At 40.2% G+C, this 20,659-nt stretch overlaps 1 protein-coding gene across 3 annotated transcripts; it reads left to right on the top strand.

Moving 5' to 3' along the window:
* The first annotated feature begins 762 nt into the window (after window positions 1-762).
* On the top strand, window positions 763-20,534 carry CLPX (caseinolytic mitochondrial matrix peptidase chaperone subunit X). 3 transcript variants are annotated; one of them, XM_054641777.2, is made up of 14 exons: window positions 763-918; window positions 4,490-4,650; window positions 6,012-6,129; window positions 10,451-10,605; window positions 11,400-11,559; window positions 12,726-12,767; window positions 13,251-13,427; window positions 14,575-14,739; window positions 15,042-15,130; window positions 15,633-15,797; window positions 16,809-17,108; window positions 17,238-17,330; window positions 17,562-17,668; window positions 18,714-20,534. In XM_054641777.2, exons 1-14 carry the CDS (start codon window positions 849-851, stop codon window positions 18,802-18,804), a joined length of 1,893 nt encoding a protein of 630 aa, XP_054497752.2. In that variant the 5' UTR covers window positions 763-848; the 3' UTR covers window positions 18,805-20,534. The 3 variants fall into 3 exon arrangements, with proteins under 3 accessions (XP_054497752.2, XP_077041732.1, XP_054497754.2); XM_077185617.1 differs by having other exon boundaries at window positions 17,562-17,718; XM_054641779.2 differs by lacking the exon at window positions 12,726-12,767.
* The last annotated feature ends 125 nt before the right edge of the window (window positions 20,535-20,659 follow it).

The following is a 20,659-nucleotide window of genomic DNA, read 5'->3' as shown; positions in this document are numbered from 1 at the left end:
CAGGGACTACTAGATCACGTTGCTCCAAGCCCCGTCTAATCTGGCCTTGAACACTTCCAGGGATGGGCCGCAGCTTCTCAGGCAATCTGTTCGTTGCGGGGCAGCTCAGATTAATTGAGCAGAGCGACAGGTGATACTGAGTCATTCATCTAATGAACAGGTGGAGTCAATTAGCCCCGTTTAATTGGTATGTAATAAATAGGAGTTGAAGGTGAGCTGAAAGAAACAGACCTATAATTACCTGCAATTATAGATGTGTTCTCTATAAGGCATGCCTAAAGGATACACTTCATTAGATAATATAGATTTGTACAGTACTCTTCCCTGACTGAAGACCACCCTACAACAAGCGGCATTATTTTCTATTCGCTCTCAAAATCACTTCAGTTTGCCTGAAGTTTTTCTGCTCTTGTCTCAGCCTGATCTTTTCACGAAAAGCTTTTTAAAAACTCAATTTCTGTGATCTAAGGGAAATATTCCTCTTATATCGTATTTGGAAAGAGGAATTAAAGGGCGGAATCACCGGGAATAAACACACCTGGAGGGTGTGCCCAGGACAGGACAGACCGAGACAGTCGAGGGCGCTGCTGACCACAGACTACATTTCCCTCAATGCCACGCGGCGCCCACGCACCCATTCACCGCTGGGACTACACTTCCCATAATATCCTGCGTGGAGAGTGCGTTCAGCGGGGCGCGCCGCGGCGCGATGCCCCCCGGGATCTGCAGTCCCGCGGTGACGCGCGGTGCCGTCACGGGGGCGTTACCGGGGCGGGCGGGGCCGGACCGTCGCCAGCGAGGCCTTGTCGGCAGCGGGGGGAGCGGGCCGGGCCCGCGGCCGCTGCACCATGTCCGCCTGCCACAGCTGCGCCGCTGCCGCTCGCCTCTTCGGCTCCACGCTGCCTTCCGCCCGCAGAGGTAACCGCGCTCCGGCCCCGGCCTTCCCTCCCCGGGCCCGGCGGGGTCGGGCCCTCCGGCCGCGGGCCTGAGGGGAGCCCCGGCGCTGCCCTTATCGCGCTGTGACAGCGGCGGGGCACGGCGGCCTTTCCCCTTTTCCCTCCTTTGAGCCGTTTGCTGGTGGCACCCGCGCGGTGCGGGTCGCGGTGAGGGCAGCGTTATGTGCTGGGAAGTTTCGGGGAATTTGCCCTCGCTGTGGGGAAATGTAATGCGAGAATAGAGTTTATTTCAGCAGTGGTGATGCTCAGCAGCTGCCGGCCAGTGTGTGCTACTCTGCAGTGCCAGTAAATGTGTTTAATTGGCTTAAAAAATGGCATAATTGCCTTAATTAGTTCAAAGCCTACCTTTGTGGTAGCCTAAACTTGAAATATTTCTCGTAAAGATGGGCTTAGGTAGCAAGATTCATTATTTCCAACTTGGTAGAAGGACGAGACTGTGCCAGCAGCTCGCTGGAAGTTGAGGGCTGTGGGAGGTTGTTACTTTTTTACTGTTTCTCCTCGTTTACCCTTTTCATGGTATTCTTGGGGGTGCTGAGAGCAGACAAACCATGTTCTGCTTTGGGTGAAAGGTAGAGCACCCCCAAATTGTGCTGAAAAATTTCTCTGTTGCCACATTTGCAACAATATTTTCAATTACTCTACCCTCAGCAATAGCCTGATGAGTCAGAGATCATTTACTGCCCTTAAGAGGTGAGTTAACTCTTTGTAGGTGCCTTTACATTTGTATCTCAAATATCAGCTGTGCTGAAAGGTTCTAACCTGTGCTTTCAAATCCAGTCTGTCTGGCCTTATGCAACCTGTCTGAAACAATCAACTTTAAAGCAAGTACTGTTTGGAATTCATTGCAGAATTATCTTTTTTAAAAATTGTGGGTTTTTTGGTCAGATCTAAGATTCAAAAGGATTATGTAAAAGAGGAAATGAGAATAAAATGCAGATAGATCAATACAATTGTTTATCCATCAGCTTTCAATGAAGGTTGTTTAAAAATAAATGTATCTTACTTTTGTGTGTCTTTTATGTTAAACTGTGTCATCTGCCAGGTGCTTTGTTTGCTGTTGCTGGTTAGTGCAAACTTGAGAGAGTTCAGAGTGCACAGATCAGTGTAATCAATGGAGTGTTATGTGGGACAGTTACAGTTTGTCACAGTTCCCTGTCACTTTCCTGCACAGTAGATGCCCCCAAGATCCCCCAGGCTTGCCCCAAAAGTCAGTATTTATTCTGTCAAGTATCAATTAAAGGTTAATAAGGTGTTAAGGAGCTTCCCATCGTTTCTTAACTCACAAATCCGAGCAGCCTGGATCGGTTCCATGGCTGCCAGCAGTTAGGGACACGTCCTTTGAAGTCAGTGCTCCAAAAACAATCACCTGAGCCACCCTGCCAGGTGTGTGTGAGCACACCCTGCCAGGTGTGTGTGAGCACATCCTGCCAGCTGTTACGTTTTGGAGCATTTATCAGAGTCTGGATCTGTCAGTGGCAGCTGCCAGGCATTGAGCTGGAGTGTTGATTTCCCCTGGAAGTCTCCCTCTGGGTTTATTGACCCAAGGAAGTCGTGGTGATAACTTTCTTATTGCTTCATTGTGTAATTATACAATGATATTTTGTGCAAAAACACCGCTCAGACCTCACGATAAGCACGTGTGGCTTCTCATGCTTAGCCACAAGCTGATGTAGCTGTAATAAGATTTTTTTCCCCTGATTTAGTTTTCACAGCTCAGTGCTGTGTAAGGTTTCATAGTTCATCCCATACAGTTCTCAGTGCATTTTCTGTCTCACAAGAGCACTCTGAATTAAAATGAGGACTGAAATGTTTCAGCTTTGGTGTTAGTGCCTCAGCCTTTCTCCACAGGCCAAATCCTCCTGTGTCACTTGTGTGACTCCAGGTTTTACTCAAGGGAGGAGAGGTGGTCATTGTTTGATTTTTAAGTGTTTTTTTCTCAGTTTCTAAAGCAAATCTCAGTAAAGGAACCATCTCTGAGGAGTGGGGCTCCAAGACAGGGAGCTGCTCAGCACAGCTATTGCATTGTAAACACTCTCCACAGCTTGTTCCTCACTGACAAGTGCACTTGGCACACGGGCTTCTCAGAGTTCTCTGCACATTCACTGAAAGGCACAACTGCTTCTGAGAGCCAGCCAGTGTTTTCAAGTTTTCTGTGACGTTTTTGTAGCTTACCCTGTGTAATCTAAAATGTGTTGCAGTGGCACTCGGCAGAGGAATTTGAAATGGGGAAGCTCATTGATTGTTATTCCTCCCTCACGTTTACAGACAGAAGCAATGCTGCTAAGAGATTTTGAAAAGATTAATTTTTAGTCATGTTAAAAATAGGACAAGTCATCTTCAGGTTAGGGACTCTTAAGCAGCATGTAAGTTAATAAACCAGCCTCAAATCTCATTTGACACTGTCATCTTCATTGTGACTTTGCAGAGCCTGTAAGAGTTTTCCTGGTAAATTTAGGTTCCTCTTCTTTATTTTTCTCCTTCTTATTATAGTAACAAGGTGAAGTTTCAGCTCAGCTCCCGTCTCTTGGTTGCTGTTGTTTCCTCTTTCACAACAAAAGAGCTGTGCTTCTCTTGCCATTCTTACTTTTTCTTATTTTTTTGAAGAGTTTCTGGACTTTCCATAGGATTCTCTGATCCCTATAACAATAAAACTGTGTGTTGTCAGCAGGTCTGTAGTTGCCATTGTTGCTGTATAGCTCAGCTGTCAGTAAAGCTCAGAGTCCTTATCAAAACCAAGCCAAGTGAGAAATTTGCCACTTTGAATGCGAGAGATGAGAGATGTGGATTCCAGGCTGTTGTTGATGTTGAAATCACAAGCACAACATATGTTAGCTCACGTCATCCCCTGCCATGAAATGCAATCCTGTGCGTGTTGCAAGAGGAGGAAAGGCTGCTCAGTTTCTCAGGGAGGGTTTTTTTCATGTTGGCAGTAGGGGATTTCAGCAAAGTTAAGATTGTGCTGAGTTTGCCGCTGCCTGCCGTCGGTGAGTGCCAAATAGGACACAGCTGCTCCGTTTTCCTCAGCACAATTCCTGTTGCCAAGAGGTGCCTCACATTCCTGGAAACTCATTTTTAGTGGAGTTCCCAGGTCCAGCCATGCAGTCATTGAGTCTGAAACACCTGATTTTTGCATAATAAAGAGACTCTTCAAAGGTTTCTCTCAGGGGGTTGAATTATTTCACAATAAAGGCTCTGAGTTGATTGTGTTTATCATTCTAAGGATCAGTTTCATAACTGGGATGTTCCCTGTTTCATGCCACAACAGGACTCTTAGTTGTCTGATGTTAGAGGGCCTTAAAGTATTTTGGGGTCTTTTTTGGACAACCAAGGTAGCTTTCAACAAGGTGAACATTAGGGTGGGAAAGATCATTTATTTTGGATAATTAAAATCTGTTCAGAGCTGAATTCTGTTGCCAAAACCTTTTAGCTCCACTTAAAGTAAATCAGTTCTGAGATTTGGTGGCAATGGAATTAAAGCAGGAGTATTTTAGTATTTAACTTGCTTTTTTTCTTTTGTTTTGTTTTTTTTTTAGGTATTACTTGTGGTCGTACACGCATCCCTGTTTTAGGAAAACTTGGGACTTTTGAAACTTGTTCTCTAAAACGAATTCCTCTTAGAAACTTTTCAGAAACACCAGCATATTTTGCTTCAAAGGATGGTGCAAGCAAGGATGGTTCTGGAGATGGAAGCAAGGTAATTTCCACCAAGTGGGGGTTTCAATAAGTTATGTAAAATGTCCCTTTTTAAAATTTTTTTTTACTTAAAATTAATCTTGAAATTTTGGCCAACTCCTGACATTTCTAATCCCTCAAATTGCTGCAACTGGCAGTGAAGAAAAAACAAATTGTATTGTGAATTTGTTAGGAGATAAACGTTGTCAACATCCCATAATGCTTTTCCCAGTTTTATAAAACTCTTTGCCCAGTGTAAACTTGAAAACTTTATTGGGTATCATAAATCAAGAACAGGACTTCAGGAAAGAGTTGTAATCAGAGCTATTCTCCTTCAAAAGCCTGGTGCTCCCAAGTAGACTTTTTAAAATTACATTTTAAATGTTTCTGGGTTTAGAACTGGTTTGTCTTAAGTAAGACAAGTCAGTGAGGACATGAGCTCACCTCTTGTTAGTCTGTTGTAGTCTATTTTTATCCTAGCCATTCTCTGTAATTATAGTTAATAAACAGCTTCTTCAGATAAATGATTACCTGAGAATAAAACTGCTCTTGAGTCAGCAAATAACATTTTGAGAGTTCACAGGCAATTACTTTGCCTTAGTATGGTGTGTTGTGAACCTGAGGAACTGTCCAGGTGGCACGGGTCTGTTCTGAAGGTGCAATTAAACTTTTTTAAAAATAGGTAAAGAAGATAAAAGAAATTAATAATGTTCTTTTCTTGAAAAGGGTTGTAAGGAGAAATCAGTAGGCAAGACAGGTTTAAAAAATTAAGAACTGCCTTAGAAATGGGAAGAGAGATTTTTGTTGCTTCCTAAAATATAATAACTTGTATTAAGCAGAGTATGAAGGCATAGATACAGATACAAATAAAAAATGCAGTATTTCCAAGCACTTTGAAATGCATGTTTTAGCACAGATTGCTACCCCTGCCAAGGAAGTGAGAGGAGCTGTGGCTTCAGAAACCCTTAGAATCCACGCAGTTGAGATGATAATAAAATACTCTCTAAATATGATTTGTTTTCTAGTCTGTCATTAAAACATTAAAATACATTATTAAAACACTGTTGACACAGCTTGTTATTGTTCTAGTGCCAGTCATCAGCTCTAATGCAGATGTGGGATACCTCTTCCATGGGCATCCAAGACTGGCAGACCTGGGAAATGCAGATGTATTTGTAAATAATTTGGAAATGTAAAACACTTCTAAGTGTTTATGGCACATTCTTCTATGTTTCCAAAGCCTTTAGAAAATCCTGAGAAGCCTGACAATTTTGTCATTCAGCTATTGCAAAATTCAAATTATTTGATTCCAGAAGCACACTGCTAAATGCTTACTGTACCAGCTCCATTGTTTGGGGCTAATTGTCTGGAAATCTCTTTTAGAAATCTGTTGGTGAGGGTGGTGGTAAAAAGTCAAGCTCTGGAAGCTCTGGGAAAGGAGGGAACCAACTGCGCTGCCCAAAGTGTGGGGACTTGTGCACACACGTGGAGACCTTTGTGTGTAAGTTTTCCTTAAAACTTCCTTGTTTTAAATAGGCACAGATGTGACTTTGTGATTTAACACAGTCCTGATAGTGAAGTGGTAGCCTGCCTAATTACACGGTGTCAGAAATTTTTTTATGCTTAGTTTGGCCTTGTTGGTGTCACCAGCATTTATTGTCTCTGTGGGTACGTTTGTGTAATTCCCATGATGTGTGTGGGGATGTGGTAGTGGAATTCACATTACATCTGGGAATATGCATTTTGAAAATAGTTCATGGCATTTTATACTTAATACCATTTGAACTGCAGATACTTTCATATCTCTATTATATAAGTATATACTTTATATATGTGCATTTGTAATGTCTGTCCTTTCTTTCCTAAATAATATAACTTTAATCCTGCATGTACTATAACCAAAGTGCTTATCCAGCAGAGGAATTAGTATCTGACAGATGGCTTACTGGAACAGTCTTCCATGGCAAAGTCAGAGCTATAATACATTCCAAATAGCAGGCTGGGAAGTCCAACTAGAAAATCCAAAATCCTTGTTCTCCAGAAGCAACTGCTCCTATCTTATTTTTTTTTAAGTATAATCCAAATTAATGACATTAATTCTTTAGGTTCTATCAGTCTTGAAGATATTTCATACCTTATTTCAGCACTAATGAGACCAGCTTAGAAAACAAGAACTTTTGTCAGAAAGCAAATACCCACTGTTAGGTGGTGGGGCTCAAGGAGGAAGTATCAAGTCATAATCAGACTTGTGCACTAAGAGGCTTAAGACAAGGTCAGCATAAATGTGTTCAGCAGTTGTTAATAGAACAGCTGGCAGAAATAATGAGTGGATGTGCTGTGATCTGCTGCTACTCATTTAAAATAGTATTTAAAATGATCAAATGTCACAATAAATCACAGGGCAGTTCTATAATAATAACAATAGATTTCTTTAGAGAAAGGATCAATCCTCAGTCCTTTTTCTCCCCAGAAATAGGGTTGTTTTTCCAGTTTGTTTGAAACTATAGGCAACAAGGTATTCTGCAAAAGCTGGCACTAGTTCATGGAACTGGAAACCTGATCCTGTCTATGTTCAGTGTGGTCTCACCCTGGACTAGGTGTGGTTGGAAGCTAGAAGGATTTTTAATCTCATTTACCTTCTTATGATTCATGAGCAGGCAGAGATGTTTTTGAAACTCTCTCATTTCACTGATGTGTTTCCCTTGGTGCTGCAGTTTGTGCTTTTGTCTGGAAATACCATTCAAGCATTGTCCCAGAACGATCCCTGGAAAGCAGAGATGTGATTTGGGGCTTTGTCAGTGTTGCTGGGAACACTTAAGCATGCCTGGAAACTTCCCTTGGGAACAGGATTTATTGATTTATTCATACCAACACTATGGGAGAACATACCTTGATCAATGCAATTTAAAATTCCCAATAGTGAACCCACTTGAGTTGCAGCATCAGAATAACACAGGCTCTTTAAACAGCTGGGGACTGGAAACCCACTTTTTTCCAAAGGTCCTGTGAGTCCTGGTGGAGTTTTTTGTGGACCTGTGTTATTCTGGTTTAGTCTGTTTATTTGAGCAAACTGCTTCCCAACCACACCCTGTAAGGCAGCTGGAAAACAGAAGTTCTAATTATCTTAAGATTTATTTGAAAAAAGAATCCAAAAACTAAGAAAAATAAATCTGTCCCATTCTCCCCAAAATGAATGGGTTGCAAGTGGTATTAAGCCTACTGTAACTTGATTTTTTTTGTTGTTGCTTAGTCAGGAAAAATGATGAATTTGCACAGTTCTGGTTAGAATTAACAACCTGCAGAGCCTTAAATAAATATCTAAAACCAAAGGAAAACATGCAATTAGCATTTGTTTCAGTTTAAATATTAGATTTTCAGTCATTTTGAGAGAAGTAGGGAAGCAAAATACTAAATAAAAGCCATGTTCATTAGAAAATTAATTGCCAGTGAGTGGCAGTGTGACAGGCTGGTTTTTCAGTGGAGTTTGTTTTTGATGGAGCTTCTCTTTGTATCTGCATATCTTGCAGAAATATTTGCTTGGCAATGGTTTTCCAGTAATTAACAATGAAGGGAAAATATGAGGCAAACAAAAAGTCATTTTGCTTTGCCCTCCTTTCTCAGCAGTTCCTGTATTATTGTTTTGGGTTGTGAAAGTCTGTAAGGAGAGTTTGTGATCAGTGAAATAAGACTTGATCCTCAGATGTGGAGTGAAATCCAATAGCTGTAAAGCTGATTGACATAAGAAGCCTTCTCTGGATGCTGCTTTTACTGTCTCCACCTGATGCCATCAGGTTACTCCACCCTCCAAAGCAGCACTTCCCTGCTATTGTACATTCTCAGAAGCTTCCCTGCTTTCTTTTTCCTGGTTTGGGGTTTATTTTTTACCTTAAAGCAATTTGATAGCAGCCCATTGTCTCAATCCTACAACTCTTTTTCATTTTAAGCCTCTGATTGTTTCTGTTTCCTGTATGTTTTGTAAAAACCTGCCATTCCTTTTTGGCAAGGTCAGCTCACACAGACTTTTAAGTGCCTTTGCTAATGCAGTCCCTGTGGCAATGTTGTCTGATTAAAAAAAAAACTTGACTTGCATTTTGGCACACTGTAAATATTTGCAGACACCTTAATGACAGGGGGGTAATTTGACATGGATATTTTTTGTTGTGCTTTTATGTGCTTGCTAAAATCACATACGAAAACTTGTCAGTATTTAGGATTAACAAAGTTGCCTGCAACTCAATTGTGTACTCTTTTTTTCTTTTTTTTTTAGTGAAGTTTTAAAAGATGCCCCATAGTACTCTTACAGTCCACTCCTTGTTTTCTGGGGTTTTAAAATCATTCCTGTGGATCTGTAAAGGGACCAACCATTCTCATGGCTATTCTATCCTAAATAAGCCTTGCATAAGGGAGGAGAACAGCCTCATGGCACTGTGGTCATCACAAATATCAGAGGTGTTTTGAGTGAGCCCTGGGAGAAAGGCTGGGTTGTTTTTTTCCCTACAATATTGTTGCTAAATAATCGTTACATAAGAGGAATGGGTTTGTGCAAGTGGATTTCCATCACGTTCCCATGAGGCAGATAACAGTAATTTGGAAAGTTGTCAGGAGAACTTCTAACCTGTTACCCAGAATTTCTTTGAAGTAAAGTTAATAAAGCTGTGTTGGTCACAGTATTAGTTGCTACATTCTTAAAGTAATCTGTTGGTCGTGCTTATCCAGGTATAAGGTGGGATTAATGGAAAGAAAAACCCCACCCACTCCTCTTTTGCTGATGCCAGTCCTGTGGGAGACAACAAGTTATAAATAAGCAGCTTGTTTATTGCTAGAGGGTGTTGTTACAGTCAGCTGGTGCTACAGTGTTCAAGCCATTTTCTAAAAACTTTTTACGAGTTCAGAAGTTCTGACATGGAACTTTTCATGGCCTCGTTTTTCTACAGTTACTTTACTTTTAATTAAATTCATTTACTACTATATTTTCTTTAAATCTATCTCACTGCTTGTGATTTGCATTTAGTAGCATAGTAATATGGCCAGAAAGAATCTATTCTGAATTACTTTTATTATTCTTCTCTACTGTCTGTTTTTATTATTTCAACTTTGCTTTGCCAGACAAAAAGAAGAGCAATGCAGGTTCCCATTTTCAGGCTTATGAAACCAACCTTTGCAGATTTCTTAAGACACAGTTCACAAAGTCAGCAGTAGGAGGGTTTAGCTTTTGGAATTTGAAAGAAATTTGTCCTAGTCTTGACAGTAAAAATAAATAAGCAGAAGATCTTGCAAAACATCAAAGTCCTTGATGGTTTGTTGCATACCACAGCTGCCTCTTGTTGGGATGAGCCCTTTGGGTGACTCCCCCTGTGCTTCCTCAGTGTTCCAAAGCCAGAGGGATGCAGAGAGCAGCAGCTGCCAGAGCCCTCCTGTAATGCTGTCTTTGATATTCTACACTGCTTCCCTGCACTTCAGTCTGTGCCTAACCACAATATTTTATTTTGCTGTCAGTTTGAGAGTTGGGAACATTTCCTCCACAGCTAAAGCCTTCATTAATTTTGTCTCTCTCAGAAGTGAATGTGATGCTCCTGGAAAAGTATCAAAAGGAGTTTTGTGTTTAATCCATTGTCTGGTTGCTGCCCAGCATTATGATTTTTGGGGGGGGCAAATTGTGTTCCTTCTGTGTCAAATTTCATAGGCCAATAGTAGCTTTTAAGTGCTCTGAGGTGAGCGAGGGAGAAGTGTTGTGTAAATGCAGGGAGGCTGTGCTGTCTTACAGGTGCTTGTCCTGTGTGATGAGCAATTCCTCTCACTGATTTGTTTGACTTTTTCTGCAGCTTCCACCCGTTTTGTGAAGTGTGAAAAGTGTCACCACTTTTTTGTTGTCCTGTCAGAGGCAGACACAAAAAAGAGCATCATTAAAGAGCCTGAGTCAGCAGCAGAAGCTGTGAAATTGGCATTCCAGCAGAAGCCACCACCTCCACCGAAAAAGGTACGTTCTTAATTCCACCCAGAGTCCCCTCCTGCTGCAGCATGGAGAAATGCTTCCCTTAATCTGCAGCAGGTGTGTAATGGGCTGCTGGGACAGAGCCACAAACAATAAAGATGATTAGCTCAAGATTAAACCTTTGTGAGCTGTGTGACCCAGCAGAGCACTGATAAAGGGAACAAGTAGATCCAATAAAGGTATTGGAGCTTGTTTTCCTCTCTTTGTCTTGTGATTTCATTTTCTCCTGTGTCCTTGAGGCTGACCTCAGCCCTCACCAACTGTAGTAACTTTTCTTTCTCACTGTGGCTTGCATTCTGGATATTTATTTTAGCAGCTTCTTTGTGTAGCTACAGGGCCTTTTATTTGGTGTGTGTTTGGGTGAGAGCTGTAGCAGATTAATTTGTGGCCATGGTCCTTCTGAAGTCACTTGGTTTGCCTCTGGAGATTAGGGAGGGAGCCTTTTATGTTTCTCACTTTTTGGTGGACTGTAATGGTTACTCCACACAGCTCCTTGATAGGCCTCTTTTAAGAAAAAAAATGTTCTTAATATTTCTGTTCCTCTTTAAAATTTGGGTGAAAATAAGCAATGGACTTATATATTAACACAATATAATTGTGTAAGCATCAGTTTTTTTCAAGTGAACTTATCAATAGGAATATATTTTGTATTTTAGATGTTAATTTCTGTTTCTCAGGTAATGATTCAGACCAAAGTCTATCTTTGGCACAATATACTATTTTTCCTTTTCTGCTGCAAGATGATTTAGAAGTGTTACTAAGGTTAATCTGTTTTTCAGATTTACAACTACCTCGACAAATACGTTGTTGGTCAGTGTTTTGCCAAGAAGGTGCTTTCAGTTGCTGTGTATAATCATTACAAGAGAATCTACAATAATATCCCATCTAACCTGAGACAGCAAGCAGAAGTTGAGAAACAGACTTCTTTAACACCAAGAGGTTTGTATGATATTTGGTATTTTTCTGGTCAAATAAATTACCATTTCAGGGCCCTAACTTGAGAAATCTAAGAAAGGTTTTACCCTGACACTAGATGTTCTATAATTGAAATTATAAGAATTTCTACTTAATATAATTTTCACTGTGAACTTGTGTGATTTATTTACATGGTAATCAGAAGGTTTATGGTGCTTTCCATATGAAGTGCTTAGCCTTTTTTGCTGATACATATTATGGGGTATTCTCCTTTAACTTTCTAGAGTGAGTCTCCTGTTTTTTTCTCTCTAATCTCATTTACTACTTAGCGGTAAATCTGCTGCTGAATCTGCAAGCAACAATGCAGATCAGGAAGGTGATATTTTGCATAGGTAAATTGATGAGTACTTAGATTTCTAACTTCCCTTGCTCCTGCTGGCAGCATCTGCTGGGCACCACAGTATTGTTCCATATCTAGCTGGTGTAGATGGAGTTACTCTTGGCTGTACTTTTGTTGCTGAGTAAGTGTGTAGCTATGTTGATCTAATTTATTTTTAGAAGTAGGATTAAGTTACCATCTCTGACTCCAAGTGTACCTTTGGTGGTTTTTTTAAAAGGTGTTTTGCTCTGTCTTGCAAAAGTTACCACAGAAATCTTCATTTTTTTGAATTAAGACAAGTCTTTCAGATGAGGAGGGAACATTGGTAGCACTGTTCTGGTAATGGTAAGAGAGCAGTTGTGTACCTGGCACCAGGCATTTCCTGACCCTCCTCAGGGAGATAACATGGTCCATACCCACAGAGACTGACAGTGAATGTTTACATATTTCAGAGTTCTGCCTTATAACATGGAACATTGTAACGCTCAGGGAGAGTTTAAGGAAGCCTCTTCGAACCAAAGTTGTTATTCTATTTTTTCCCTTCTATAATTGGCTTTAAAGTGAAAATCTAATTAGAGGTAATAGATTGTTGTTGTTTTTAGAAGTAGATAGCTTGCTGGCATTTCAAAAACATGCAATTTGGGTTTCGGGTTAATTTTGACAGCAATAAAAAATAGCTCTTGTGGGGATTTCTTGTCAGAAATTCATTCATAGACAGTGATAAGATGTATTCAGAAGAGGGCAAGAGGTGGAGAATTTATAAGCTTTTATAGACTTACTTTTTTATGACTGTTTTCATCCTCTCTCTTAGAATTAGAAATCAGAAGACGGGAGGATGAGTACAGATTTACAAGTAAGTGAACCCTCTCCTCATGTCCTCCTCTGCAATACCTACTTTATGACATGGAGAAGAGTCTTTAGTGACTGCTAGTTTGAAATGTTGGGTGCTTGAAGTCCAGTGCTTGTACTTTTTTTGTCATGGAAATCAACAGCTTGGGTTTATTTCTTCTCATATGTTAAAAAAAATATATAAGAAATATTAGTAAAAGTGAGTAAATTTGTAAGGACTGAAAATTTATCTTGCTTTTTAATGTAGAGGAATGCTTTTAGGTAATCCACTGTGCTATTGGAAATTCTTTTCCTGTATGCCTCTGCAAAAGTGTGGTTGGAACTCCTGTTTGTGCAATAATTGTGCTGTAATTCTGTTGCTTTCCTCTCTGTAAGCTTCTGTACAGAGAGAATTCTAGGTTTGCAGAAGAACCTTGCTGTTACTGTGTGTTTAAAGTAGTGACAGACCTCATTGGTGCTCAAACAGTGCTGTTATTGTTCTCTCCAGAACTCCTGCAGATTGCTGGAATCAGTCCTCATGGTAATGCTTTGGGAGCATCAATGCAGCAACAGATGAACCAGCAGATACCTCAGGAAAAACGGGGAGGAGAAGTACTAGATTCAGCCAATGATGACATTAAACTTGAAAAAAGTAATATTTTGCTGCTTGGACCAACTGGATCAGGTACACTGCTGCATGTTTCTATAGGTGTCCTATTTTTAATGGAATTTGTTGTTAATGGGTGATTTCCCTCTTCTGTGGTAATTCAGATTTGGTTTATAAAAAAACTAAACTGTAAATTTCAAATTTGGATTCCAGTGTTTTCATGCCATGTTAACATGCTGAGCTAGTGGCCTTAAAAGGGAATGAGCTGTAGTTGTGTGGTTTTCTTTTTTTCTTTTTTTTAATACCTTTATTTCTTGACTGAATAAAAGATGCCACTTTGACCAAAAAGTGGCAGTTATAGTTTCACTGCTTTAGCTGGCAAGCTGAGATGCTGCAGTGAGTGCTGTTTCACCTCTGGGACAGATTAGTTGCAGGGGGTTGGAAAGAGAGATTATTTTGTATGTTCATAAGACTTGGGAGTGTTTGTGCTGAAGTGATGGCATTTTGCAGACTTTTTGGGAGAACATTCACTAAACAATATTTTAATTCTGTTTCTTCCCAACTTCAAAGCAGGAGCAATTGGACTTTGCACTGCACCCTGAGTGTCTGCAAAGGACTACTGATTTATTTAATCTTTAAACTCTGCAAGTACATGCATTATGGTTTTTATATTGTGTGACATTTTGTGGTACTGTATGCATTTCAAGCTGCCTTAAATGTGTATTATTAAACTAAAACCAGAAATACAGCCTGCCAATGTAAAAACCACTGCTTATGAAAGCTACCTCCCTTGGAAAATATTCTTATATTAAGATGCTGGTATGACTCAGAATGTTTAATAAGAGTAATGAGGATCCTCTGGTAAATCCTTGAATGGTTTGGGTTGGAGGGTACCTTAAAGCTCCCCTTGTTCCACCCCTGCCATGTGCAGGGACAACTTCCACTATCCAAGGTTGCTCCAAGCTCTGTGCAGCCTGGCCTTGGACACTTCCAGGGATGGGGCAGCCACAGCTTCTCTGGGCACCCTGTGCCAGGGCCTGCCCACCCTCACAGCCAAGGATTTCTTCCCAATATCTCATCTAAACCCACCCTCTTTCAGTTTAAAGCCATTCCCCCTTGTCCTGTCACTACACAGCCTTGTTAGAAGTCCCTGTGGAAGTACTTGGATTTGTGTCCTAAAAGAGAAATGTGCGGCAGTTCTAACATGCAACTTTTATTTTACCAGGTAAAACCCTGCTGGCTCAGACTCTGGCTAAATGCCTGGATGTCCCTTTTGCTATCTGTGATTGCACCACCTTGACTCAAGCTGGCTACGTTGGGGAAGACATTGAATCTGTCATCGCCAAACTCCTGCAAGATGCCAACTACAACATAGAGAAAGCACAGCAAGGTAAACTTCTCATGTGTGGTACAGACACTGTTCATTTTGTTCAAGTGCTCTAAGCTTTTGAGACCAACAGTATTCCTGAAATTGCTGTCCTGCTGCATGTACACAAAGTGTAAATCAGATAGAATAAACTTGAAAAGAGCTCAACGTGTATTTTTTTTTGGTCCACAACTGGACAAAATTACAGGTTTTTGCAGTCAGGAAGTAGAACAGACTGCTGCACCCTCAAATCTTATAATTCTCTGTAAACTCTTGCTTCTCTTTAAAAGTAGGGTTGTCTTTAATCCCATTTTCTGTAACTGCAGGAATTGTTTTTCTGGATGAAGTAGATAAGATTGGCAGTGTTCCTGGTATCCATCAGTTACGGGATGTTGGGGGAGAAGGTGTTCAACAGGTAAATATTTCCATGGAGTGATTTTACTTCCTGAGTGAACAGGACATGGGATCCTGTCATGTCAAAGGGCATGGGAATGGAGTCATAGTTCTTCAGTTCCTTAATTATTCACCTTCAAAAGACACATCCTTCCTCTTGACTTCATTAAAAAACAGAATCTCCAAAGCAGTTTGAGATGTCCTCATGGAAGCATTTCAGTTCAAAAATGTCTTTGCAGCATTCAGCCAGCCAGTTCATAATGAAGACATGGACAAGTAGCAATTCCCATTTAAACAAAACTCTTAAAGCAGCTAATCATTATATGCATAATGTGCATGAGAACCACATTAAAGGAATGTTTTTGTCCTTGAGTGGGATTGTCCCATAGGGAAAACTGACTTTTTTGGACACTTACTGTTACTATAAAGGCATAAGGGAGCAAAAAATATATTTGTGAAATTGAACATATCATGGTGCTATGGAAGGGAAATTTTTTATTGCTTATTTCTTCTTTCCTTTTTAGGGCTTGTTAAAATTACTTGAAGGCACAATAGTAAACGTTCCAGAAAAGAATTCTCGGAAACTACGTGGAGAAACCGTGCAGGTTGACACAACAAACATTCTGTTTGTAGCTTCTGGTGCTTTTAATGGTCTTGACAGAATTATCAGCAGGAGGAAAAATGAAAAAGTGAGTACATCAGGCTGTATCCAGGCTGAAAGATCATCATCTTGATTGCTGTTTGCAATACTGACTTTTACAGGTCTTGCTGTATTTGTAAACACTAAATTTCTTTATTTCAGCAAGTGATGCTAAAAACCATCAGCATCTTAAAATACCTTGTCCTGCAGTTCACTGTTTTGTAGATTAATGTCTGGGAACAGGGTTCTGGCTGCAGCATTCTGACAAAAGGTGCTCCCTGTCTCTAACACTAAAGGAGTGACTGAAATTCAAGTTATTGTTCATGTTAATTCATGCAGCTTCCCACGTAAGCAAACTTGCCTGCATTTGCTTCACTTGTGAAGTGTAACTGATACTTGTAAAATGACCAGAACATGTTGATAACCTTCTGTCTTCTAAGAAAAAATTGCTCTTTTACCAATGTATTAATCCTTCACTGAGGAAATTCAATCTTTTAAGAAACTGATTGTATGCAAGGAGTCTAATTTTACTTTAAATAGTTTCTTGAGCTCAAATTAGTACGTAATGACATAATCTGTGGTGGTGTTCACAGGGGTCTTCGGATGAGGGAAGAGACAAGAATGTTGAATCCATGTTTCAGAAGGCTTGATTTATTATTTTATGATATATATTTTATTAAAACTATACTAAAAGAGTAGAAGAAAGGATTTCATCAGAAGGCTAGCTAAGAATAGAAAAAGAAGGATAACAAAGGCTTGTGACTGAGACAGTCTGAGACAGCTGGACTGTGATTGGCCATTAATTAGAAACAACCACATGAGCCCAATCCCAGATGCACCTGTTGCATTCCACAGCAGCAGATAACCATTGGTTACATTTTGTTCCTGAGGCGTCTCAGCTTCTCAGGAGAAAAAATCCTGAGGAAAGGATTTTTCATGAAATGTGTCTGTGACAATAATCAGTCACTGCAGAATTTTAATATTCATGGAAAGTGATTTATTTACGTCAAGAAAACTCAGTTATTACAGTTCTCTAAGCAGCACATGTTTGTTTTTGCAGTACCTAGGATTTGGGACACCATCTAACATGGGGAAAGGCAGAAGGGCTGCAGCAGCAGCTGATCTTGCCAATATCAGTGGAGAGTCTGACCCACAGGAGGATATTGAGGAGAAGGATCGTTTGCTGCGCCACGTGGAAGCCAGGGACCTCATCGAGTTTGGCATGATTCCTGAATTTGTGGGACGTTTGCCTGTCGTGGTTCCCCTGCACAGCCTGGATGAGAAAACCCTGGTGCGGATCCTTACGGAGCCACGGAACGCTGTGGTTCCTCAGTACCAGGCACTGTTCAGCATGGATAAGGTTTGAGTTTTCAGTTGATGACTCTTTGGTGTTCATTTTTATAAATACAGTGGTTTTAGTCATGCTTGTACTCACCACGCTGGGTTACAAATGAAATTATTAACTAACTTCCCATTTCTCTCTGTGTAGTGTGAATTAAATGTAACTGAAGATGCATTGAAGGCTATAGCCAGACTGGCCCTGGACAGAAAAACTGGTGCCAGAGGTCTTCGATCTATAATGGTGAGTAAAGTAAGTCTTATAAACAACAAATGAAGCTTCCTGGATTTGTGTGTATGGACCTAATCTTGACCATTTCCAGTGACAGCCACACTTAGTTCTGGCCCTTACATGGATGCAGTAAGTCTTTCTAAAGCTGTGAGTATTCAGAGTTCTTCCAAGAAGACTCTCTGAAAATCACTTGTTTCTGTATGCCCTCTTCTATGTAAATATTTCCCCTCTATTTTCTTGCAGGAAAAGCTGCTGCTGGAGCCCATGTTTGAAGTGCCCAATTCTGACATCGTATGTGTGGAAGTTGACAAAGATGTTGTAGAAGGCAAAAAAGAGCCAGGATACATTAGGTAAAACGGTAACAGAAGTAGCAGAACAGACCAGTAATACAACTAGACAGGTATTCTGATGGAATAAGCACAAATCCATGCACACAACCTAAAAAAGATTCCATGCTCTGTATATTGTACACAGCTGAATTAGTGCCTGTTCTGTCCTAGAGACTTTGAATTTGTATTGCTTTAGTTTTTAAGCAGAAATTTTAAAATAAACATATGTGAAGTTACTTTTGTGTGTGTATACCTGTAGAAATGGAAGTAAATTTTAAGGTAACAGTAAAAATTTGAAATTCAGTTGTGATTGTACTGAAATTTTTGAAATGAAACTGTTTCTTTTTTCGTACTTTTTACCACAGATGTGGGGTTTTTATACAAGCTCCAGTCTGCAACAATTTTCTACATTACTCTTGCAGCAGTGGAGAACCACAAAGGCACATCTATTGATTTGCTGAACTCTTGTTAAAATAATCAATTTAATGTTGTAAAGAGTATGGTAATGATGTGGAATGTTGAAAACACTGGATAAATCTGCATTAAAAAAAAAAAATCCAACAATTTCCATGAATGAAGGATGGAATTGAGAGAGAATGGGTCAGGTTAAAACTAGTTAAAAAATTAATTCCCAAATTTCAGGTCTGAAATTTAGGAGCTGTGTCTTGGTTTCTGTCACTGACAATGTTGTTTGAGTGGCTTTCTCCACTCAAGTGCTCATTCCAGCACCTTGTATGTGCTGAAGCTTGGCTCAGCCTTGTATTGTTGGAGGGAGTGAAAAGTATTACATTGATGGTTGCTTGAAGTGATTTTGTATAGCACCAGAAATACTAAATTTATCGATTAAATCAAACAACTTACTGAAAGTCAGAAGGCTAATTGAATTCAGCTAATGAGCCTGTGTGCTGGTGGCACTGCAAACGTGCACAGCAGCATTTCCAGATCAGAAGGTCAGAACTTTGTCACGGGGCTCTGTGCATGTGACATGTTTGTCAGAAGCTATGGAAAGTGCCTCTTGTTTTTTCCCTCTGTGTCTAAGGTCTCTGATCATTCCTTCCAATCCTAGGGCTCCCACCAAGGACTCATCAGAAGAGGAGTATGACTCTGGAGTGGAGGACGAAGGCTGGCCTCGACAGGCAGATGCTGCAAACCATTAAACACTGTCAGAACCCTGACCTGCAGAAAGCTCACTCGGTTCTTTCCTTGCGATTGCCTCTGGCTCCAGCCTGGCCCCAAAGGCACCAGATCTGTCTCGGATACAATTCCTGATGAGGAACTTCATTAGCTAAATCAGATCGTGTATTTTACTGCAGCATCACCTTGATTTGATGGACAGAGTGTGGACTGGGATGGCATAATGTTCAACTATGAATTGTATATTACACTTGTTCAATTAAAATGTATAGCAAATGCAGCAGCACCTGCACTGCCCTTGCCAGAAACTAAACCAGCAGCGCAGGTGCTGCCAATAGTTAGATTTAACAATAATGTTACTCTACAAGTGGGAAATCAAAATTAATAATTAGTAGAGGGTGAGTAAACTATCTTAGCTCCTGGTACGGGTCACAGGGGGTTCTGTTCAGGTCAGTGTTAGAGTCCTGCTGGTGTGTGAAACCCAGCGGGCACTGGAGTGGCTTGTTACATTGGTGGGGGAGGAAGCCCTTTTGGAAAAAGGGGACACGCTTTGTGACACTGCTGGGAGATTCTGCTAAAATGTCACACTGGTTTGTTACAGTCATTTGAATATCCAATGATACCCTTCACGTCTCCATTGGGAGTTTTAATCACCTTGGATACTGTGAAAGAAGGTGAAGTCTGGTTTTCCAGAGGGGTAAACAAGATTCCTAGCAAGCAGTAAAACCATCTAAATTTGGATGAGAAGTTGCCAGAAATTTTTAAATATTAATGTTCTAATATAGTACATTTTGTTTAACGTATTGGAACTATCATGCATCAATTTTTTGGTGCCAAGTATTTGCCCAACCTATCTTATAATGTTAAGAGATGAAAGAAGTAAATGTATAATATTTTTGCTGTAATCAGTAGTGATTGTTCACATGACAGTGCTTTTTAAGTTATATTCTCAAATGCTAGTATTGCATCTTGTGGGTTTGTCTTTGATTTTAGTCTCACAGCAAGCAATCCTCCCTCTTCTGTTCTCCACCAAAATTAATTCAATCCTTTAGGAAAGTCTTTGTAAAAACACTAAAGGACCTGTATGTTTTTGATTTATTTCAGGAATTAAAATTGTCACTTAAAACTTTGTTTTGTCCTTCGGTGAAAACGTGGACTTGAGTTTCCCTAAAACTTTAATTCACGCTATTTAAATAAAACTTTCATCCTTCTTTTTAGTCTAGTGGCTGTTTTAGGACAGGAAAAAGTACTGAAAATCTATTGACCCTATTTTTGTCATTAATTTTTGTCATGTAAATTTTATGTAATATTTGTGTTCTTCCCTAGCAGCAGTGTGACATGCAATTGTAGCCAGGTGCAACAGATACTTCCCGTGGGATTACAGATTCTTTTCAAGTTAAATGACCCATTAATGGTTCAGAAAAAGCTGTGTTTGGAGTTGAGGATATTTCTAGAAGCTTGGTCCCCTCGAAATGGGAATTTGTGGTGAACTATCTGTAACTGCATCCTCACTTTCCTTTTTGTAGAGTGAAAAAACATAACAGCTTTTAATTCTGAATCCTTTAATTCAAATCCTTTTTTAAACAGATAGAAAAAACCACCACATTTTAGGTGAAACTGTTCAACAACTTAGTTTTGAAAGTTGTTTGGAATTCTGTAACCAAGAACTGTTTTTAAGGAAATAAAAATGCCGTGTAACTACAGTTTGTACTTCACCTCTGGCGTTTGAATAAAAGCGAATATTCAAGCAGTGGAGAGTTGTCATCCCTGACGCATATTTCAAGTTTTAGTTTTAGAAATGTAATGCGGGCGGGGCGGGTCCTCCGGGCCGCCAGGGGGCGCTGAGGCGCGGTGCTGAGGTTGGGGCGCGTTGCGCGG

This window comes from Agelaius phoeniceus, chromosome 13 (genome assembly GCF_051311805.1).
Source record: "Agelaius phoeniceus isolate bAgePho1 chromosome 13, bAgePho1.hap1, whole genome shotgun sequence".
NCBI lineage: Eukaryota > Metazoa > Chordata > Aves > Passeriformes > Icteridae > Agelaius > Agelaius phoeniceus.
Note: the sequence above shows the minus strand (reverse complement) of the source record. Positions and strands in the feature narration are given on the sequence as shown.

What these genes read in the sequence shown, in the direction of transcription:
- CLPX (XM_054641777.2), top strand. Translation starts at nt 849, where the DNA reads ATGTCCGCCTGCCACAGCTGCGCCGCTGCCGCTCGCCTCTTCGGCTCC. An exon ending in GACTTCTTTAACACCAAGAG is followed by an intron (nt 11,560 to 12,725) that starts GTTTGTATGATA and finishes CCTCTCTCTTAG; the next exon opens with AATTAGAAATCAGAAGACGG. An exon ending in GGGGAGAAGGTGTTCAACAG is followed by an intron (nt 15,131 to 15,632) that starts GTAAATATTTCC and finishes TTTCCTTTTTAG; the next exon opens with GGCTTGTTAAAATTACTTGA.